This window comes from Sinocyclocheilus rhinocerous, unplaced genomic scaffold, assembly GCF_001515625.1.
Source record: "Sinocyclocheilus rhinocerous isolate Xijiao unplaced genomic scaffold, SAMN03320098_v1.1 scaffold348, whole genome shotgun sequence".
NCBI classification, from domain to species: domain Eukaryota; kingdom Metazoa; phylum Chordata; class Actinopteri; order Cypriniformes; family Cyprinidae; genus Sinocyclocheilus; species Sinocyclocheilus rhinocerous.
Window position 1 is genome coordinate 1,378,669 of NW_015635025.1, and position 18,882 is coordinate 1,397,550.

The following is an 18,882-nucleotide window of genomic DNA, read 5'->3' on the forward strand; positions in this document are numbered from 1 at the left end:
GTATTGGCCGATACCGATTCCGATCCGATACCAGTGAAGTTTTTTTTCCCTCATTTAAATAAATGTAGAATTTATATATCTCTGTGTGTGGAACTGATAATCATTCTTTCACAATCTACTAAATACAGACTACTTCATTATAAATAAAAATAAACAATAAATATGAAAAAATATAGGCCTATGTATATTTATAATCTATGACAAAAATTTATCATAAACTAGGTTAGTGGATAATTCGGCAGCAAAAGTTATTCTAGAAAAATCAGTGCACAATAATTTTAGAAATCCAAACATTTAGTGAAAAAACTATATTTTGTCTTGGATTTCTCGGATTTGGATCGACCCTCTCTGACCGATACCCGATCCGAGAAAAATGGCACTATCGGAGCTGATACCCAATATGAATATCGGATCGGCGCATCCCTATTTCAGATAAATGCTTTCTATTCATCAAAGAAACCTGAAAAAATTATACTCGGCTGTTTTCAATATTGATAATAATCAGAAATGCGTCTTAAGCAGCAAATCAGCATATTAGAATAATTTCTGAAGATCATGTGACACTGAAGACTGGAGTAATGATGCTGAAAATACAGCTGCGCATCACAGCAATAAATTACAGTTTAACAGAGAGTCACATAGAAAACAGTTATTTTAAATAGTAAAAATATTTCACAATTTTACTGCATTTGCTGTATTTCTAATCAAATAAGTGCAGGCTTGGTGAGCAGAAGAGACTTCTTTAAAAACCTTTCTGTTCAAAAACGTTTGACTGCTAGTGTAAGTGTGAATGTCATAGACTGACTGGAGCGTGTTACTCGCAATGCTTCATGGGATATTAGTGGATCTGTCTGTCTGAATGAAGCAAAGCACCTGAACTGGCTGGAGACTGTTGATGTTAATGTGTTTTAATGAGCGCTGTCCTGCATGCTGTGTGCCGTCAGGAGCTGGAGCCGTGTATCGGCTGTATGCAGGTCAGTGCCGGCGTGAAGCTGCTGCGTCTGTGTGACGGTGAGGGAGAGTGTCAGCAGTGCTACTGCCGGCCCATGTGGTGTCTCACCTGTATGGGCAAATGGTTTGCCAGTCGCCAGGACCAGCAGCAGCCGGAGACATGGCTCAGCAGCAGGGTCCCGTGTCCCACCTGCAGGGCCAAGTTCTGCATCCTAGATGTTTGCTCCGTTGAATGAGGAGACCGGTCTGAAGCTGGTGTTTAAAACCTCTGTGCTTCTCAAACTACACACAGATCTGATGACGGAGAACGAAACCCTTCAAGAGCTGCTCCAGCTCATCTGTCAGCCCAAACTCAGCAGAAACAATGATATTTTAGCTACTCTTTCGTATTTGATTTGAAGTTCTAAGGATCTAAATAAACGAACGTCATCAAAACTTTGCTGTTAAACCTGTCGCACTCAATCTACTGCATGCATTCTGTCATCTGATTGATAGTTTGTTTTTATCCAGTCAAAGCTCTTTTAGTGTAATTGCTTCAGCTCAAGCTTCACGTGTCAAATCTTGACTGATTTTTCTCAAGTAAACGTCAGAATAACTGCAGTAATATCTCCAGATGAACTCTTACTGGACTGAAGCAGCTCAGCTTTACTTGATTCTCCATCAATCATGTTTTAGAGTCTCAAATCTGATCCTCAGGATCTTTTGAGGAGCGTTTGTTTCCAGAAGCTTTACTTTCACTGTTCCTCAGCGGAGGAATGGTCTTCACAAGCCTCCAGAACATCTCACATCTTCTGAGGAGCCTTTATTTCTTCAGCTCTCAATCACTGCATTATATGTTTGGATCATTTCAATCTCATCTTACTGAGACAGATTACTGGAGATATAGAGCAATGAGTGATATTTATAGCATTTTGTGTCAGTATCTGCTCTACTGTTATAAAGATATCATTGATTTACATTACAAACACTAGAATCTCATAACTTTTTGGTCATATAAATATCAGCATCTGCACCAAATTGCATAGTTTTGGTCAGTTTGGACCTTGTTTTTTTTCTTCCATATTCTCACTATATCAGGCTATATGATCCATACAATCTGATGGATCAAATATGATACTCAACAAAAAACACATATGCAAAATTAGTGTGTTTGTCTTTTTCTATGGATGTAAAGATTCAATAAACTGTTCCATAAAAAAAAACTTTTGTGTGTGTGTGTTTGGAGCTAATGATTTATTAACGTAGTTGAATGAAGCAGGGTGAGGCTGAAAGCCGTCGAAGCGAAACGAGGTGCTGAACGAGCGTGACATACTAGCAGCGGAGCTTTTATTATGCCACAGTCGACCGCTTCCGCTCCTTCCGGTCGTGCGTATGTGGGGTAAAGCAGCACTTTTATCATACTAGATACATTTGAAAGTTCTGTTATAATGCTACTGTGTGCAGTCGTCACCGGTCTAATAAAACGCATAACGTAAGTCGAAAAAACGTTTATCATAAGTCGTGTTTTGGGCCCACAATAAGAATGTCAGTTTTATCTCCGTTCAATTAAAAAAAAAACATTTTGTTCATCCACTTTACAATGCTGGACAGACAGACAGCCTCTCTAATACAACAGTGCCTCTGAACTCAACTGAAATGTATAATTGTATATCATCAGCATAAAAATGATAGTTCATGTCATATTTCTGAATAATGCTGCCCAAAGGGATATAATAAAGGGAGGGAAAATAAAAGGAAAATAAAACTGGCCCAAGAACTGATCCTTGTGGAACACCATGTAATATTTCATATGTTGTGTACATTATGATGTTTGTATGGAAGGTTTGTGCTGATGTAGCAGATATGAACAAAGACATACTGAGTGGTCTATTCTTAAAGCATTTATTTGGCTCAATTCCTTCATGTGGCACACAACATACACTGTATATGCAATGAGTATATGGAACTTCCTATTATGCTTGATAATAAACTGTCTATAAAACGCAGTATTCAGAATATGTACAGTACAGGACATGTCAGTCAAATATCACTATTACAAAGAAAAAAGCTTTTAATTAAATTAAAATGTTCTGTTGTTAAAGTGCAGTATTGACTTTTAAAGTTTGACCCAAAGCGCACAGAAACCGACTATGGCAGGACATTTTAATGTTAAAACATTCATCATGTCTCACACACAAGCCAGACAGCATTCAGAGCACATTAAGGCACGGTTGAGAATACACTCGGACACGTCCCAATAGAGGGAAAAAAACGAAAAAACACGCCTTTCTATGAGCAGAGTGTGATTGAACTGATGAGCAACAGAGCTGATCTGAGCATCAGATTCCCAATGGTTTCCTAATGGAGCAAAGAATTACACGACACTCCTGAACCACTACACAATACAATTCAATAATAGCTGTCTGATGATACTGTTGTGTGTGGAGCTCTTCTTAACGCTCATCTTGTCCATGTACTGAGATGGTCTGTTGGATTACAGCATTGTGACGGACAGTATTTTGCTGCAAATGATAATGCTCACAAAATGTCTGTTCTCTAGTGTAAAATCAACCCTTCGGGTGCCATTTTTAGTTTTATTGTCAATAAATGAGTGAAATTAATAATGTGTGGAACTACAACAGCAGTATTAAGCAAGTTAGTCTATACAAGTGATGTGAAGTGCAGGTGCTTCAGAAGCATTGCATCTTTACAAGCACAGGTGTTTTGAGTGCAGAAATATAACATTTCAATGCACCGTTGTTTCATCCATCCATCTGATCCCAAACTCCACACTTCTCTCTGATTTCCAACATTTCGACTTTCTTTAACTCTTTCATACCATCATCCTCCACTTCCTGCTGCTTTGCTTTGCTCCATTCATTTTCCTGATTTAAAGTCGAGAGCCAACAGTCACCTGCGTCACAACTCTCTTCTCGACACACGTTCACGTTTATCGTTTAGTCTGCATGCAAAAGACCTGCAACCAATAACTAAACAACCTTTTATTAGATCGCTTTTATCATGATAACGTGTCCAGTTATGTTTGTGTTTTAATACAGTGAGAGCTATAATAAACAAAAACAATAAACATAAGCTGACATTTGTTATTATAATTTTTTTTTTTTTACTTTAAGCCTGTGAAATGAAAGCTGAATGTCTGCAGTTATCGGATGATTTCAGTCATCAGTAATCAATCATTTCTATTCTGAATTGTCGGCATATTTCCCCCAAAAGATGTTACAATATTTGACAGTTACTCTGCTAGCTGTTAGTATTGGTTTCACCGTGTACCAGCCATGGTTGTTATTATACAATAAAATAATTAGGGACAAAATATTAAGTCCTTTTTGCAAGATTTGACAAGGATACAATTAAAATACAAAACAAGGTTTATGTTTCAAGCACAGATCAAGACAAAAGCTGACACTGTCAGACAACGCAATATATCAATTATTTTACATGTATTAAATCATACAATATGTATATATATATATATATATATATCACTTCTATTAAAGATGTTTACATGTCAATACAGTAAATTGAAAAGAAAAAAATGAGAGTTTGAATGAACAGATGGTTGGTTATGCGATATGGAGTGTGTACTCTGTCATTTGGATGCTTCTATCAGGAACAGCCTGTGAATGAAGACGATCACCAGCTGAAGAGAGAGTTCTGTCCTAACGCCATGAAGTAGATCTGACTGCATCCACCCGACTGCACCGACGCAAAAAACACCTGCACACACATACACACAGAGTCACAGACACACACACACACACGCTTTCCATTTCTATGCTTCATGTGTCATGCTTTTTAGCCATTTATATGCTTATGATGCTTATAATAGTTCTTTGTTCTGGTAGAATAATCTGTAGAGATTTTCTGTAGGGATGCACGATATTATCGGAACGTTATCGGAATCGGCCGATAAAGGCTTAAAACATAAGATTGTCTGTTTTGAATCATGCCATTTATTTTGAGAATGCATATACAGAATAGCGCGTCCGGTGTGCGACAGTCAACAGTCACTAGTGATAACAACAGAAATAACATTAGGATTGTGTTTCTGAATATATAAAGCACTAGTGCGTTCAGCAGCAGCCTCCCCCGGTTCTTAATGCCTTTAATTTATTTAGGGGGTGCTGTTGGCCTACTTGTAATAAAATGAAAAGTAAAATACACAAATAACATTAGGATTGTGTTTCTGAATATATAAAGCAGTAACTAATGTCATAAAATCATGAGTCTGTTTTGGTTTAAAAGTCAGAAGCTATAGCTTACATCCAATAAAAATCACAAACCTGACACTTGCAAATTAAATTATTATATATATATACAGATTTATTCATTAATGTGGAATATATTTTTTCGAATTGATTCTGAAAACTGAAATACAAGGAGCTCTAAAAGATTGTCTTAAATTTTTACAGCTTTTTGTTTTGCTTTATACCATCTATTAATGTTAAATCTACCAATAAAATGTTAAGGTTTCAACTGCATCTGTCTGAAAATAATAATACTAATAAAAAAACAGCAGAGATTGATTTTATTATAGTTATTTTCAAAGCTTTCAATGTACTCTCATTAAAAAAAAAAGAACTTTAATAATGTTTATTAGGTCTAACAAATGTTTTTTTTTTTTGCTCAAAACTAACCAAAATTAAAAATAATGTGTTTATAATTTATAAGACGTTACGTTGTTTCCAAACAAAAGGAAATATATATCGGTATCAGCATCGGTTATCGGCTAAAATGATTTTTAAAAAATATCGGCATATCGGATATCGGCAAAAATCCAATATCATGCATCCCTAATGTCCTGCATTTCTAAATGTGATATTACACAAGCATATAGAGATGTTTTCTCACTTTATCGTTTCTCTCACACAGGAACTTGAGTTTCTGAGCCTTCTTGTGCATGAAGACTCCCTCTAGACTGCCAGTCGTGGCGGACCTCAGCTCGATGGCTTTCTCTCCCCATCCCATCACTTGATTCGACTGAAGGTAAGCTGCAGATCAACAACAACATCACATCAACCAGAGCCACGAATAAACACCGCCAGCTTATTCAGTTCAGTAAAGCTGAGATGATCTGGAACAAACTGTGTTTGTTAACATCAGCAAATCTGAACAAGAATGAGTCCAGTTTCAACACCACATCTGCATATTGATCTGAACGATACGAACAGTGATCAGCTCGGCCGAGTAGCTTTAAAAAAAATCCTCTTCATCATTAATCGATTTATACATGATTCATGACTTATGATGCTATATTATCAGAGGTTGTGTGTTTGTTTTTGGAACTGGTTGATCGGAGGCCTCATGCACCTGTTTTTGATTGAAAAAGCATTATTTGTGGGTAACTTTGGATGTTCATTTACATCATGCTACTCCAAGTTCAGTAGTCATACGTCAAACAAAAAAACGTATTTAGACACTTTGCAGATGGAAACAACTGAGAGATGAAGCTGTCTTGAAGCCTCTTCTAAGAAACGCTGTTTTAATGTTGAGCACTGCGTCTCTTGTTTATTAAACTGACTACAGCATTTCCAACATGAAACATACTGTCTCACACCGGAATCCACTGAAGGCGTGTTGGATCAATTACAATATAGACTAGAAAAATATATAGATCCTGATTTTTTTTTTCAGTCCTGAAATCTAGAAACTGATGATGGAATGAAGATGCAGTGAATGTTCTCGTAAAGGCAACAGGCAAGATCAATAATGATATCAGCATATTATTATGTTCTCAGAAGATAAATGCATCGTTCTAGTTGTGGTGTGGATTTGGAGAACCTTAGTGTCTTTATTGTGAACAGGCTTTAACATTGGAGCTCCTCACAGATCTGCTGCTATGTAGGAAGTGAGATGACTCATCCATCCAAATGTTTAGCATTTTCGCATTTAGAATCTCATGCACATCAGTCATTACGAGAACTTCCTTAATATGAGTGCACCTCTAGAGGAGTAATATAGCTCACGGCCAGAACACAATCAGACAGCTACATATGAGAGTCAAACAATGAGGAAAACATCCATACTGCATTACACATGGATAATCACTGCACGTCTGTCTTTGTGTGTGTGTGTGTGTGTGTGGAGTGCTGGAGCTCACCCACAGAGGCGGGCATCTCCCCCCACTGCAGCACCGTCTCCTTGGTGATGCGGCCACAGGTGTCAATATAGACTCCCTCATCCTCGTAACACACCAACAGCTCCATCCCACTGCTGCTGGGGAGGATGATGATGGCATGCGGCCGAATCACACCTTGGATCTGAAACACACAGACATTCCGTTATAAAGAGATTAAGTACATTTACTGGTGGTCACAGCACATAATACAGCAGGTCACCTGGTCATTACATGAAAGTACATTTTACATTTAATTAAAGTCAATTTAATTATGTTTTTTTTTAAACAAAGGAGCACATATAACAACATTTTTAGAGATGCAAACTTTGTAAATTGGAAGGACAAGCACTTTGTCAAATAAATTGTCATAAATAACATACAGCTACATATATTAGGTTGTAATATCAAGCTAAGAGGCACCCCTGATGAAACAAAGTACTTATTGTTCTTATATACCAACTGATTGTTTATAAATTAATGTGTTCTATTCAAGAAAAAACTATCTGCAAGATAGACAAGCAAATGAAACCTATATCAATTCATATCACAAGAAATTTAATACAAAGTCAAATCAGATGTTGCATCTTAAAAAATAAATTGATAAATAAATAATGTACATAGTATTTCAATATCAGAGTTCTGTGTAGTCCGGCGGTCCCATGTCCAGTGATCCTGGAGGTCTCAGGTCTTGCGGTTCCGCAGGTCCTTCCAATGTCCTCAGAGCTTTCGATGATGCTACCACCATCCTGTGTGTGCCATGCATGTGTCTCTGCCTCTGTCAGGCACAGAGGCAGCATCCACTGCCTCAAGTCTGGTGGTCCCGGAGGTCAACAGGTCTGGTGGTCCTGGAGGTCCCAGGTCTGGTGGTCCTGGAGGTTAACAGGTCTGGTGGTCCTGGAGGTCCCAGGTCTGATGGTCCTGGAGGTCAACAGGTCTGGTGGCCCTGGAGGTTAGCAGGTCTGGTGGCCCTGGAGGTTAACAGGTCTGGTGGTCCTGGAGGTTAACAGATCTGGTGGTCTTGGAGGTTAAGCCCACGCGGTCTCACTCTGGCGGGCATGGGAGTAAGATGGTGCCCCCTACTCTGGTTCTCCGTAACCATGAAAGCTGAGCTCCAGGGGCTTTTTCGAGCGAAGCGAGGCCCAAGTGGCCTCACTCTGGCGGGCATGGGAGTAAGATGGCACCCCCTACTCTGGTTCTCCGTAACCATGAAAGCTGAGCTCCAGGGGCTTTTTCGAGCGAAGCGAGGCCCAAGTGGCCTCACTCTGGCGGGCATGGGAGTAACACACTTCCCTGTCCCTGTCCTGGATGGTCCTAGAGGTTAAAGGGATAGTTCCCCCAAAAATGAAAATTTGATGTTTATTTGCTTACCCCCAGGGCATCCAAAATGTAGGTGACTTTGTTTCTTCAGTAGAACACCTCTGGTGGTCCTGGAGGTTAACAGGTCTAGTGGTCCTGGAGGTCCCAGGTCTGGTGGTCCAGGAGGTTAACAGGTCTGGTGGTCCCCGAGGTTAACAGGTCTGGTGGTCCTGGAGGTCCCAGGTCTGGTGGTCCAGGAGGTTAACAGGTCTGGTGGTCCCGGAGGTCCCAGGTCTGGTGGTCCTGGAGGTCCTTTCAATGTCCTCAGTGCTTTAGATGATGTCTGCCACTGTCTTGAGTGTGTGGGCCCCACACACTTCCCTGTCTGACACCTTTGGCACAGAGGCAATAACATCTGCTGCAGCTCCCTCAAAGGCAGTGGCATCTGCTCTCAAACTCTCTGCCATAGCTGGGAAGACTGTCCCAGAGTCCACTCCAGCCCTGGAGCCACCTGAGCTGCTCACCCTGTCACTGCCATTGTCTGTTCTATCACGGCTAGGAGTGCTGTCTCTGAATTCACCTGAGTTTCCGGTCTCTGCTCTGCCATGGTTTCCATCTCCACCGGATCCACTGTGGCTCCCTGGTGGACTTCAGCTCCACTGTGTTCTACAGCCCTGCCCGCTCCACCTTGGTCTACTGCTCCACCATGGTCTCCTGATCCCCAGAAGTCTTAAACTCCTCCGTGGTCTCCTGATTCCCATGGATCTTCTGCTCCACCATAGTTTCCTGATCCCCAGTGGTCATCTGCTCCACCACGGCCTCCTGATCAGTGGTTTTCTGCTCCGCCATGGTCTCCTGATCCCCAGTAGTCTTAAACTCCTCAGTGGTCTCCTGATTCCCAGGGATCTTCTGCTCCACCATAGTTTCCTGATCCCCAGTGGTCGTCTGCTCCACCACGGCCTCCTGATCAGTGGTTTTCTGCTCCGCCATGGTCTCCTGATCCCCAGCCACTTTCTGCTCAGCCTTGATCTCCATCTCCACCGGCTCCGCCTTGGTCCCTTGCTCCATCAGGACCCCGTGTTGTCCAGGTTTTTTTCCACTTCATGGTCCTGTCCCTTAATCCCTCTCCCTAGTACCCCTCAGTTCGATCAGCCTCCTGGACTTGTTTTTTTGTGTGTTTAGGGGTGTCATGAATTGTCCCTTAAGTAGGGGGCTCTGTGCTCTTGTTTTATAAATTCTTTTAGTTCGTACTTCTGTTTAGTTCCTGTTTCCTGTTCTCTCTCTCGTTAGTCATATTGTTTTCAGCCATATCTAGTTAGCTTTGCTACCCGTGTATATATAGCCCTTTTGTTTCCTAAGTTCCTTGTCATGGTTTTCTTTCTTTATTACGAAATAAGGACATTACACCTACAGTTGGCCCTTTATTATGTATTTTTATGGTTTGAATGATTCTTATGGTCCATGTAAAGGTTATGACTCTCCTCTGACATTCTAAATGCTCCTAATGTGTGTGCACTACCTTGGATGGGTTAAATGCAGAGGACAATTCCAAGTATGAGTAATCATATTTGGCCTTCATGTCACTTCACTTCATAAAATGGCATGGCCACTATTGTCCACTTCTGGGTTGTGCTGTGCATTTTTTTACCAACTGGGTGTTATTATAATTTTACAAATGTGTCATGTATGAAAACAGTTTCATATTTTTACATTCACCATATATTTTTTAAACTGTTGTTAGTTTCTTCTTTAGACATTTGTTTAACGCATTTTCAACTTTAACTCTATTGTAGATTTGGCTTATTCCAGTACCTGTTCTGCCGCGAATATAGTTTAAGGCAGACTCTCCCAGCCTTCCTGCAGAGAGGAGGGCATCTGTGAGTTGTTAAAGCTAAATAATTTTTTCTACTGTTTACATTTTCTTGGTTCTTCACAAATAACAACAGAGTGTACTATGTTTAGCATATATATATATATATATATATATATATATTTCTATTTATATATATATATATATATATATATATATATTTCTATTTCTATTTATTCTATTCTGCTCCTCACCTATTTGTAAATAGCACACCTATCTGATCAAAAAAGGCACTGTTGGGATTATTCTTATCTACGCCTATACCCATCTGTCACCTTCTTAATGGACTACCCTACAGCACAACTGATATGATAATTAAACATGATGATATGTAAATGCGTCAATCCCAAATGCTGACTCTGTGAACAAAGTCAAGGCTGAGCCACGGAGAGGTTTTTAGTGCAATGCCATGCAATTGCTATGGTGCTCTAGACCAAATAAGGAAGACATACAAAACTGTGCAGAGCCATGGGTCCTCAGGGTTAAAGTTTAGAATATTGTACTTGGTGGTTGCCAGAGCGTTGCTTCAGTGTTTAGAGAGGTTTGTAGTGCATTTTTGCTTTCTGTCCTCCCCCTAGGCATGATATCTCTTCTAGTGTGTTCAGCAGCAGCAGCAGCAGCCTCCCCCGGTTCTTAATGCCTTTAATTTTTTTAGGGGGCGCTGTTGGCCTACTTGTAATAAAATTAAATGTAAAATACACAAATAACATTAGGATTGTGATTCTGAATATATAAAGCAGTAACTAATGTCATAAAATCATGAGTCTGTTTTGATTTAAAGGTCAGAAGCTATAGCTTACATCAATAAAAATCACAAACCTGACACTTGCAAATTAAATAATTTTATATATACAGATGTATTCATTAATGTGTACTATATTTTTTAACAAATTATGAAAACTTAAATACAAGGCGCTCTAAAAGATTTTCAGAATTTTTACAGCTCTTTTGCTTTACAAATGTTAAATCTACAAATAAAATGCCAGAATTAAAAATAATGAGTTTAAAATCTCTGCACAGGAAAGACTTGGTGTTCTTTCCAAACAAAACAAAGTATATCGGTATCTGCATCGGCTATCGACCAAAATGAGTTAAAAAGTACCAGCATATCGGATATCATGCATCCCTAATTAGTGTTAAGGGCTTGTTCAAATCAATAAGAGCAATAGTAACAACTGAAATAAGTCATTACTTTAGTGTTCATAAAATGAAGATGAAGTCCTTATCACACACCACTAATTACGTAAATGCACTAACCATGTAAGTCTGTTTATTCAGTTACAGTGAGGGTAAACACATTTTAGGGTTTTAATATCAAAATTCGCAGTATGCGTTAAGCTAATATAAAACATTTTCCTAACCATTTTTTGCATGCATGTCTCCCAAGCTCATGACAGCAAAGCATTAGAACAGATATTCTCAGTGGTTTGTACTTACATGCCTGTCATTAACACAATCACACGCCTCCCACTGTACTTGCCTGACTCAGAAATAAATCCACGCACACTGTGCTGCCGTCCCTCTGTAGAGCCACCACAATCCTGAGCATCAACACGGGCATCCAGAGCCGCAGAGCGATCTTTATCCTCTGCCGCGGGATTTTCATGAGCGCCAGCCACGCAAACACGCCGCCACAAACAGAGAGCGTGTGTTTCCAAGTGGGAGAGGCAGATTTACACCACACAAAGAGCAGCTTGAGCGCAAGAAAGAGTTTGCTAATCACTGTGTGCAAGTGAAAGACAACTGTGTGGAAGATGAAAAAAATGCAACGCGTGTGTGTGTGTGAGAGAATGTGGAAAAGTGACAGAACGGATGAACGACAGAATGGGAGGGAATGGATGAGAAAATGTTGGTATGGCAAGCTACATGATCTAGTGCAGCCCAGCCTCCAGTTCTGTTCTCACCACTAGTTCACGCTAAATTTATCTACTGCCTGTTATTAGAAAAAAAACTGTCAAATAACAGGTCATTTCAATGGGCTTATGCTCTGGGAATGTAGCGAAGCTTGCAGAGTTATTTCTGGACACAAGATCAGTTCGGAGAAACTAGCACACACACAGATTGTGAGGATGAACTAGTCTGTAAGTATGTGGGACGGCTCACTGGAGTGTGGGCCGGTGCTGGAGGGGGCGGCAGAGCCGTGGGTGAACACCACACTCATCGCTCTTCCTCTCTGTGAAGGGTACGCGGCTGTGTGGGAGTGTGGGGACGTCAGCAGCGGAGAAAACGCAGCTCTATAGCATCACAACATTATGTTATACATGCTGTGCATATTTATACAAGCTCTAAATTGTAGTGTTTGGCAGAAAAGAAATGCGTGCAATTTTTTCAGGTCACTGCATTTTCAGTTGCATGCTTTTGTTTAAGGGTGAATCTCATGAAACAAAGGGTGAATCTTTAACCCCACAATAAAAATAATTTTGATTCCTTGTGAGAAAAGGTGCAACAAATCTATATGTGATGGTTTTGAAATGTTACCCCTTAATAGCCTGGCTTCTCTCAAGGTTTTTTCTTCATTTCAGATGAGAATAAAACTTGAACTGAATTTAGCTGGAGAGTGACACTATTGACTTTTATCATATTTGATGAATTTTGCAACATCAACACTGTTGTTGATCGAACCATCAACTGAAACAACTGCTCAAAATGATAACTGTTGCATTGAGTGTCATGAAGATCATGTTTCAGAATAATAGGATCCACTGACACCAATTACCATTGAACATGAACCAACTGGACTACATCAGCACTGTTTCTGTGGTCCCAAATACCAGTTTTCCAGACCATGTTTTCAGATCTGACATTATGTCTGCAGGCTCTTGTAATGCACTTGTTGTTTTACTGTACTGTAGTTTTTTCTTTGATTTGATTCAAATAAACCTATTTGATTATATTTCATCAATACTGTAAATGTCTGAATTTGTTCACTGATTGACTGTGTCTGTATTATTCTCTCTTGCAGTGATGCATTTACCTAAATGAATGTTTCTATGGTATTTCATGATGATAAATTAGTTCTTTGAACAAATGGTTCAGCAAGGTCGAGGTTTCTTTAGCGATATGAAAGCACAATGTGAACACTGTGTTACACGTGTGAACGGTGTGAGTTTTGTTGGGAGTTTTGAAAAATGACATCAATGCTCTGAAATTAGTGCCAAAGTGACTAAACAAACTGCATCAGGCTACCAACAAAATATAGCACAAAAAAAACTATAATTTCTATAAAAGGTGGCAGATATACATTGCCCCACCATCAGTGCAGTCAACACTGGAACGCATATTATAACAGCGTTACAGCTGATTATTGCCAGGTTTACTCCGCTATCTAGCATGCTAGCACATCCCAAAAAATTTCCCATGCAGAGAGTGAATGCTAATGTGAATGTGCACACAGATGATGACAGTTCAAACTTGCAACAGTAGAGATTTATTCACAATGTAACAGCAGTACTTCACTTATTAAACTTGTTGCAGGTTTTATTGATGTGAAATGTGCCAGAAATGTGAAGAATACTCACATGACTGGGCAGGTAAAGATCGAAGGGCGTCCCTGAATCCACATCGATAGCATGAAACCCAGAGTGAGACCCGTAGATGACCTTTAACCTCTGTCCGTTCTCCACCGTCAGGTCGACTGAGAGGGGCTTCTGGGGCAGCAAGCTGAACGACTGACACACATGCACAACAACTCGGTTATGGGGAAAAAAACATGAATATAAAAGTCATGTTAAAAATCATATAAAAATCATGTTTTTTTAATATTCATTATTCAGTTTTTTTCTTTGTGGTGTGTAAAGACACTGGAGGTTTTCTGTCAGCCACATTCTTTAACCTAACACACCCATACATGTTCTAGATATGTGCAGTTCATTTGTGACGCGTGAATGGAACCACACACACACACACACAATGATGAAATGATGAAATATAACGCTAACATAAAAAAACAGAAAATTAAAAAATGCAATATAATACAGAAGTAGAAATATAGAGAAAAAACAATTGTTTTAATGAATGTACAGTTATGTTATTTACAAGTATACAGTTTATGTAGTTTACAAATGTACAATTTTCAGATGCTATATATAAATGAGTCAGTTATAATGGACAATATATAGTTATGAAAGTTTTAATTGTTCAGGCTGAATATAGCCTGCGGGAAAAAACTGTTCTTGTGCCTGGCAGTTCTGGTGCTCAGTTGCAGTGCATCCGTTTGTATCCAGGGAGAAGAGCAGTGGGGTGAGAACAGATCCCTGAGGGGCGCCAGTGCTGATGGTGATAGTCTTGGATGTGAGTTTCTCAGCCTCACTAGCTGCTGCCTGTCTGTCAGAAAGCTGGTGATCCACTGACAGATGGAGGTGGGCACGGAGAGCTGTGTGAGTTTGTCTGAGAGAAGGTCAGGTATGATGGTGTTGAAGGCCGAACAGAAGTACACAAATAAGATCCTTGTGTAAGTCTCAGGTCTGTCGAGGTGTTGCAGAATATAATGCAGTCCCATGTTGACTGCATCATCCACAGACCTGCTTGCTCTGTAGGCAAACTGAAGAGGATCCAGCAAGGGTCGAGTGATGTCCTTCAAGTAGGCCAGAACTAGTTGCTCGAATGACTTCATGACCACAGACGTGAGAGCGACAGGTCTGTAGTCGTTAAGTCCAGTGATTTTGGGGACTGGATTGATGGTGGAGCGTTTGAAGCAGCAGGGAACTTCACACAGCTCCAATGATCTGTTGAAGATCTGTGTGAAGATGGGGGCCAGTTGGTCAGCGCAGACTTTTAAACAGGCAGGTGAAACACCATCTGGGCCTGAAGCTTTTCTAGTCTTCTGTCGTCTGAAGACCCGGTTCACATCCTCTACACAGACCTTAAGTGCAGGCTGAATGGTGGGGGAGGGAGGGGGGTTGCAGGGGAGTTAGTTGAATGAGTGAAGTGTAGATCAGAGCAGGTGGGGGGTGTGAGACTGGGCTTTTCAAACCGGCAGTAAAACACATTCAGATCGTCAGCCAGTTGTTGATTCTCCACAGACTGTAGGGGTGGTGTCTTGTACAAGGTGATGTTCTTCAGACCAGTCCATACTGACGCCGAATCGTTGGCTGAAAACTGTTTTCTCAACTTTTCAGAGTAGCTTTTTTAGCCACTCTGATCTCCTCTGATCTGATCTCTGTTTCTGGTCTGGTTGTACAAGATTTTATCCCCACTTCTGTAAGCATCCTCTTTGGCGTGATGAAGCTGTTTGAGTTTCCCAGTAAACCACGGTTTATCATTATTGAATGATAAGAATGTCCTGGTGGGGATGCACATATCTTCACAGTAACTGATATATGAAGTTACAGTCTCTGTGAGCTCGTCCAGATCGGTGGCTGCAGCTTCAAAAACACTCCAATCAGTGAGGTCGAAACAGGCTTGTAAATCACGCTCTGCTTCATTAGTCCATCTTTTAACAGTCCTTAAAACAGGTTTAGCTGATTTCAGTTTCTGCCTGTAGGTCGGTATTAGAGTGGCAGCAGCTTCAAAAACACTCCAATCAGTGAGGTCGAAGCAGGTTTGTAAATCCCACTCTGCTTCATTAGTCCATCTTTTAACAGTCCTTAATACAGGTTTAGCTGATTTCAGTTTCTGCCTGTAGGACAGATGAACCAGGCAGTGATCAGAGAGCCCCAAAGCTGTCCATGGGACAGAGCGATAAGCATCCTTTATTGCTGTGTAACAGTGATCCAACATATTACTGTCTCTGGTGGGACATGTAACGTGCTGTCTGTATTTTGGCAGTTCACGGGAGATAATTGCTTTATTAAAATCTCCAAGAATGATTAAAAGAGAGTCCGAGTACTGTTGCTCTGTTTCAGTTATTAGTTCAGCCAGCTGTTGCAGCGCTGTGCTCACACACGTGTCCGGAGGAATGTACACATTCACAAGAATGAACGATGAAATCTCCCGCGGCGAGTAGAAAGATTTACAGTTTATGAAGAGCGCCTCTAAGTTAGGAGAGCATATCTTTTTCAGCGTTGTTACATCTGAACACCATCTTTCGTTGATATATAAACATGATCCACCACCTCTCGTTTTCCCTGTTAACTCTGCGATGCGATGCGATCCGCTCTGAACAGCTGGAAGCCCGGCAGATGAAGTGCGTTATCCGGAATGGCTTCACTCAGCCAGGTTTCAGTGAAGCACAATGCAGCGGAGTTTGAAAAGTCCTTGTTGATGCGGTTGAGGAGAAGAACTAGTTCATCCGTTTTGCTAAGAAGGGAACGGACATTCGCAAGATGAATGCTTGGGAGCGCAGTTGGAAAGCCACGCTTGCGTAGCTTAACCAGCATGCTTCCCTCTTCTACGTCTGAGCGTGCGTTTGAACAACACCACTGTACCACTGACTAGAATGTCCAACAAAACGTCTGAATAATCAAAAACCGGAAAAATATTGTCTGGGATGTGTTGCTTAATGTTAAGGAGTTTGTCTCTCGTAAAACTTATAGAAGAACGACAAAACACAGAACAAACAAACAAAAACATCAGAAGAATTGCGTAGTCTTCACATCATGATCAAACACAATGACTTTGAGAGCTCTGATGTTTTGAGTTTGCAGTTTTACTATTTCATAACAGTGCTGATGCAAGACGTCCATCTGACCCATATGTGCAATGACACAGATATTGATTTTTTAATTATCTGTACTATTACTCCTGTTCAGGTGCACGTTTCATTTATCTGTCGAGTACTTCAGTAGACAAAATATGATACCCACTGCCACAGCGAACTGAAGAAGCCAGTTTCTGAAGAAACAGCACCAAATTTGAACGAGATTGGGTCATTCAACCCTAGCCCTAACACACAATGTTTGCATTTCCAAGAGAATGGGCAGGACAACAATCCGAGTAAATTCATAAAGTCTATATGGCAGAAGTTCATGTCAGAAGTAGAGTAAGTCTCTCAGGACCGCAGTGAAGTAGGACACGCACTCAAAAATGACCCATTTCTAAAAACACCCCAGTTATATTACCTATCATTAATCCATCCTATTTTTTTGTAATGGAACAATTTAGAAATAGCCTATAAACAGCAGGTAATTAGAAATATGATATTAGAAAGTATGGTAGTTATGACTGTAACTGCCTCCTTAGCCATGGTCCAAAGCAACTGTTTTCATACTGTACAGTGAATCTCAGAAACCAGTTAACTTTCAACTCGGACTCAATGGAAATACAGTATGTGACTCTGCAAAACTGCAAAAACACATATACATGCATTTCACTTCAGTCATGCTGAAATAAACACCAGTGTCAGTAAAACACCAACAACTTTTTACACAAATTATGATCACAGGGGCAGATTATTGATTAATGAAGACTTATTTTTGTTCAAGTTTTCTGCGCAATACTACGTAATGAGCTGAAAACACTTTTACCATAGTGCATGATTTGTAAACTAACAGTTTGATGTTTGCATCACATAACCAGCTTTATACGTCTGGCTTTTCTGGCGTAGTAAAAAAAAATGAGTAGATGACTTACAAATTGTAGTCTGTTACCGATTACAGATTACATGATGAAAAGTGTAGTTAGAAACGTAATTAGTGTATAGTGAGTTGATAAAAACCTAATAATTCATTCAATCAAAAAAATGTAAAATAAAAGCAGTTTAAACACTTGAACACTAAAAATAGAAATCATTTAATTTGCTTAATTATTAAATATCATTCTCTTTCTCTTCTCATAATTTATTTTTGAAATGATGACCCAGAAATGTTCTTGGTAGCCTTTGAGAGATTTCCTCAGTTAATCAATATGCCTAAAGATGAAATAAAATCCCTACTAATATAAAATACTTACTTTAAAAGCCATGAACTTGTGATACGGTTTGGGAGCCCAGGCGTAAACCTCCACTGCGTTCCTCAGGGCGATGACCAGGAACTTGATTTTCTCGTAGCGAACTGAAATCATCAGCATGATGTTAGTGTGGAGTAAAAGATCATGACTTATGGTGATGACACAGAAGGAAGACATTTCTCAAACCTTTCCATCCTACATGATTTTCACTAGAGCAAGAGTGACCAGTTATGAGACTGAAATCTGAATCTGCGCTCTTATCGTGTGTCAATCACCACGCTTGATCCAGAGTTTCTGTTGGTCAGGCAGCCAGCACTGGATGATGCTTTCTCCTCTAGTGTGCTGGACTGAGCTCACCAGGTGTTTCCATGCAGTGTATTATAATAAATGTCACGCTTTATAATTAAAATGTTTCGTAGGTTTTTAATAGTAGGCCTACCTTGCATGTCTCTCTGAGTTCACAGTAAAGCTGCTTGAGATGTTTGTTGGCAAACTCTATTAAACACATATGTGAATGTTGTCTTGTTCTGGACTCACCTACTTTGTAGCTCACACATCCTTCCAGTTCCCCCACTGAGGTCCAGCCCTGTTTCTTCTCCACCTCCGGATCATTACGCAAGACCTTATTCCTCAGCCAGGACAGGTAGTACAGCCTCAGCTTGTTTTTCTTACCTTTCCACAACAAATCATGAATAGATGACACACACACACACACTCAGACACTCACACTCACACTAACTCTCACTCTCACTCTCACACTCACACTCACACTCTCACAAACACACACACACACACACACTCACACTCACACTCACACACACAC

At 40.2% G+C, this 18,882-nt stretch overlaps 2 protein-coding genes across 3 annotated transcripts in view; one reads left to right on the forward strand and one right to left on the reverse strand.

Moving 5' to 3' along the window:
- tmem129 (transmembrane protein 129, E3 ubiquitin protein ligase) overlaps nt 1-1,491 on the forward strand; it is a 14,517-nt gene extending 13,026 nt beyond the window's left edge. The window contains exon 4 of the mRNA XM_016560273.1: nt 945-1,491. Coding sequence (XP_016415759.1) covers nt 945-1,187 — 243 coding nt within the window. The 3' untranslated portion in view covers nt 1,188-1,491. The remainder of the gene's footprint in view (nt 1-944) is intronic.
- A 1,327-nt stretch (nt 1,492-2,818) lies between these two features.
- LOC107746167 (misshapen-like kinase 1) overlaps nt 2,819-18,882 on the reverse strand; it is a 42,650-nt gene continuing 26,586 nt past the window's right edge. Inside the window, exons 27-32 of one of the 2 annotated variants that reach the window (XM_016560280.1) lie at nt 18,597-18,731; nt 18,063-18,163; nt 13,754-13,903; nt 7,052-7,211; nt 5,803-5,942; nt 2,819-4,668 (exon numbers count right to left, since the gene is read on the reverse strand). In XM_016560280.1, coding sequence (XP_016415766.1) covers nt 4,585-4,668; nt 5,803-5,942; nt 7,052-7,211; nt 13,754-13,903; nt 18,063-18,163; nt 18,597-18,731 — 770 coding nt within the window. In that variant the 3' untranslated portion in view covers nt 2,819-4,584. Of the gene's footprint in view, nt 4,669-5,802; nt 5,943-7,051; nt 7,212-13,753; nt 13,904-18,062; nt 18,164-18,440; nt 18,455-18,596; nt 18,732-18,882 lie in introns of those variants that run through there. The other variant, XR_001640664.1, reaches the window with a different exon arrangement.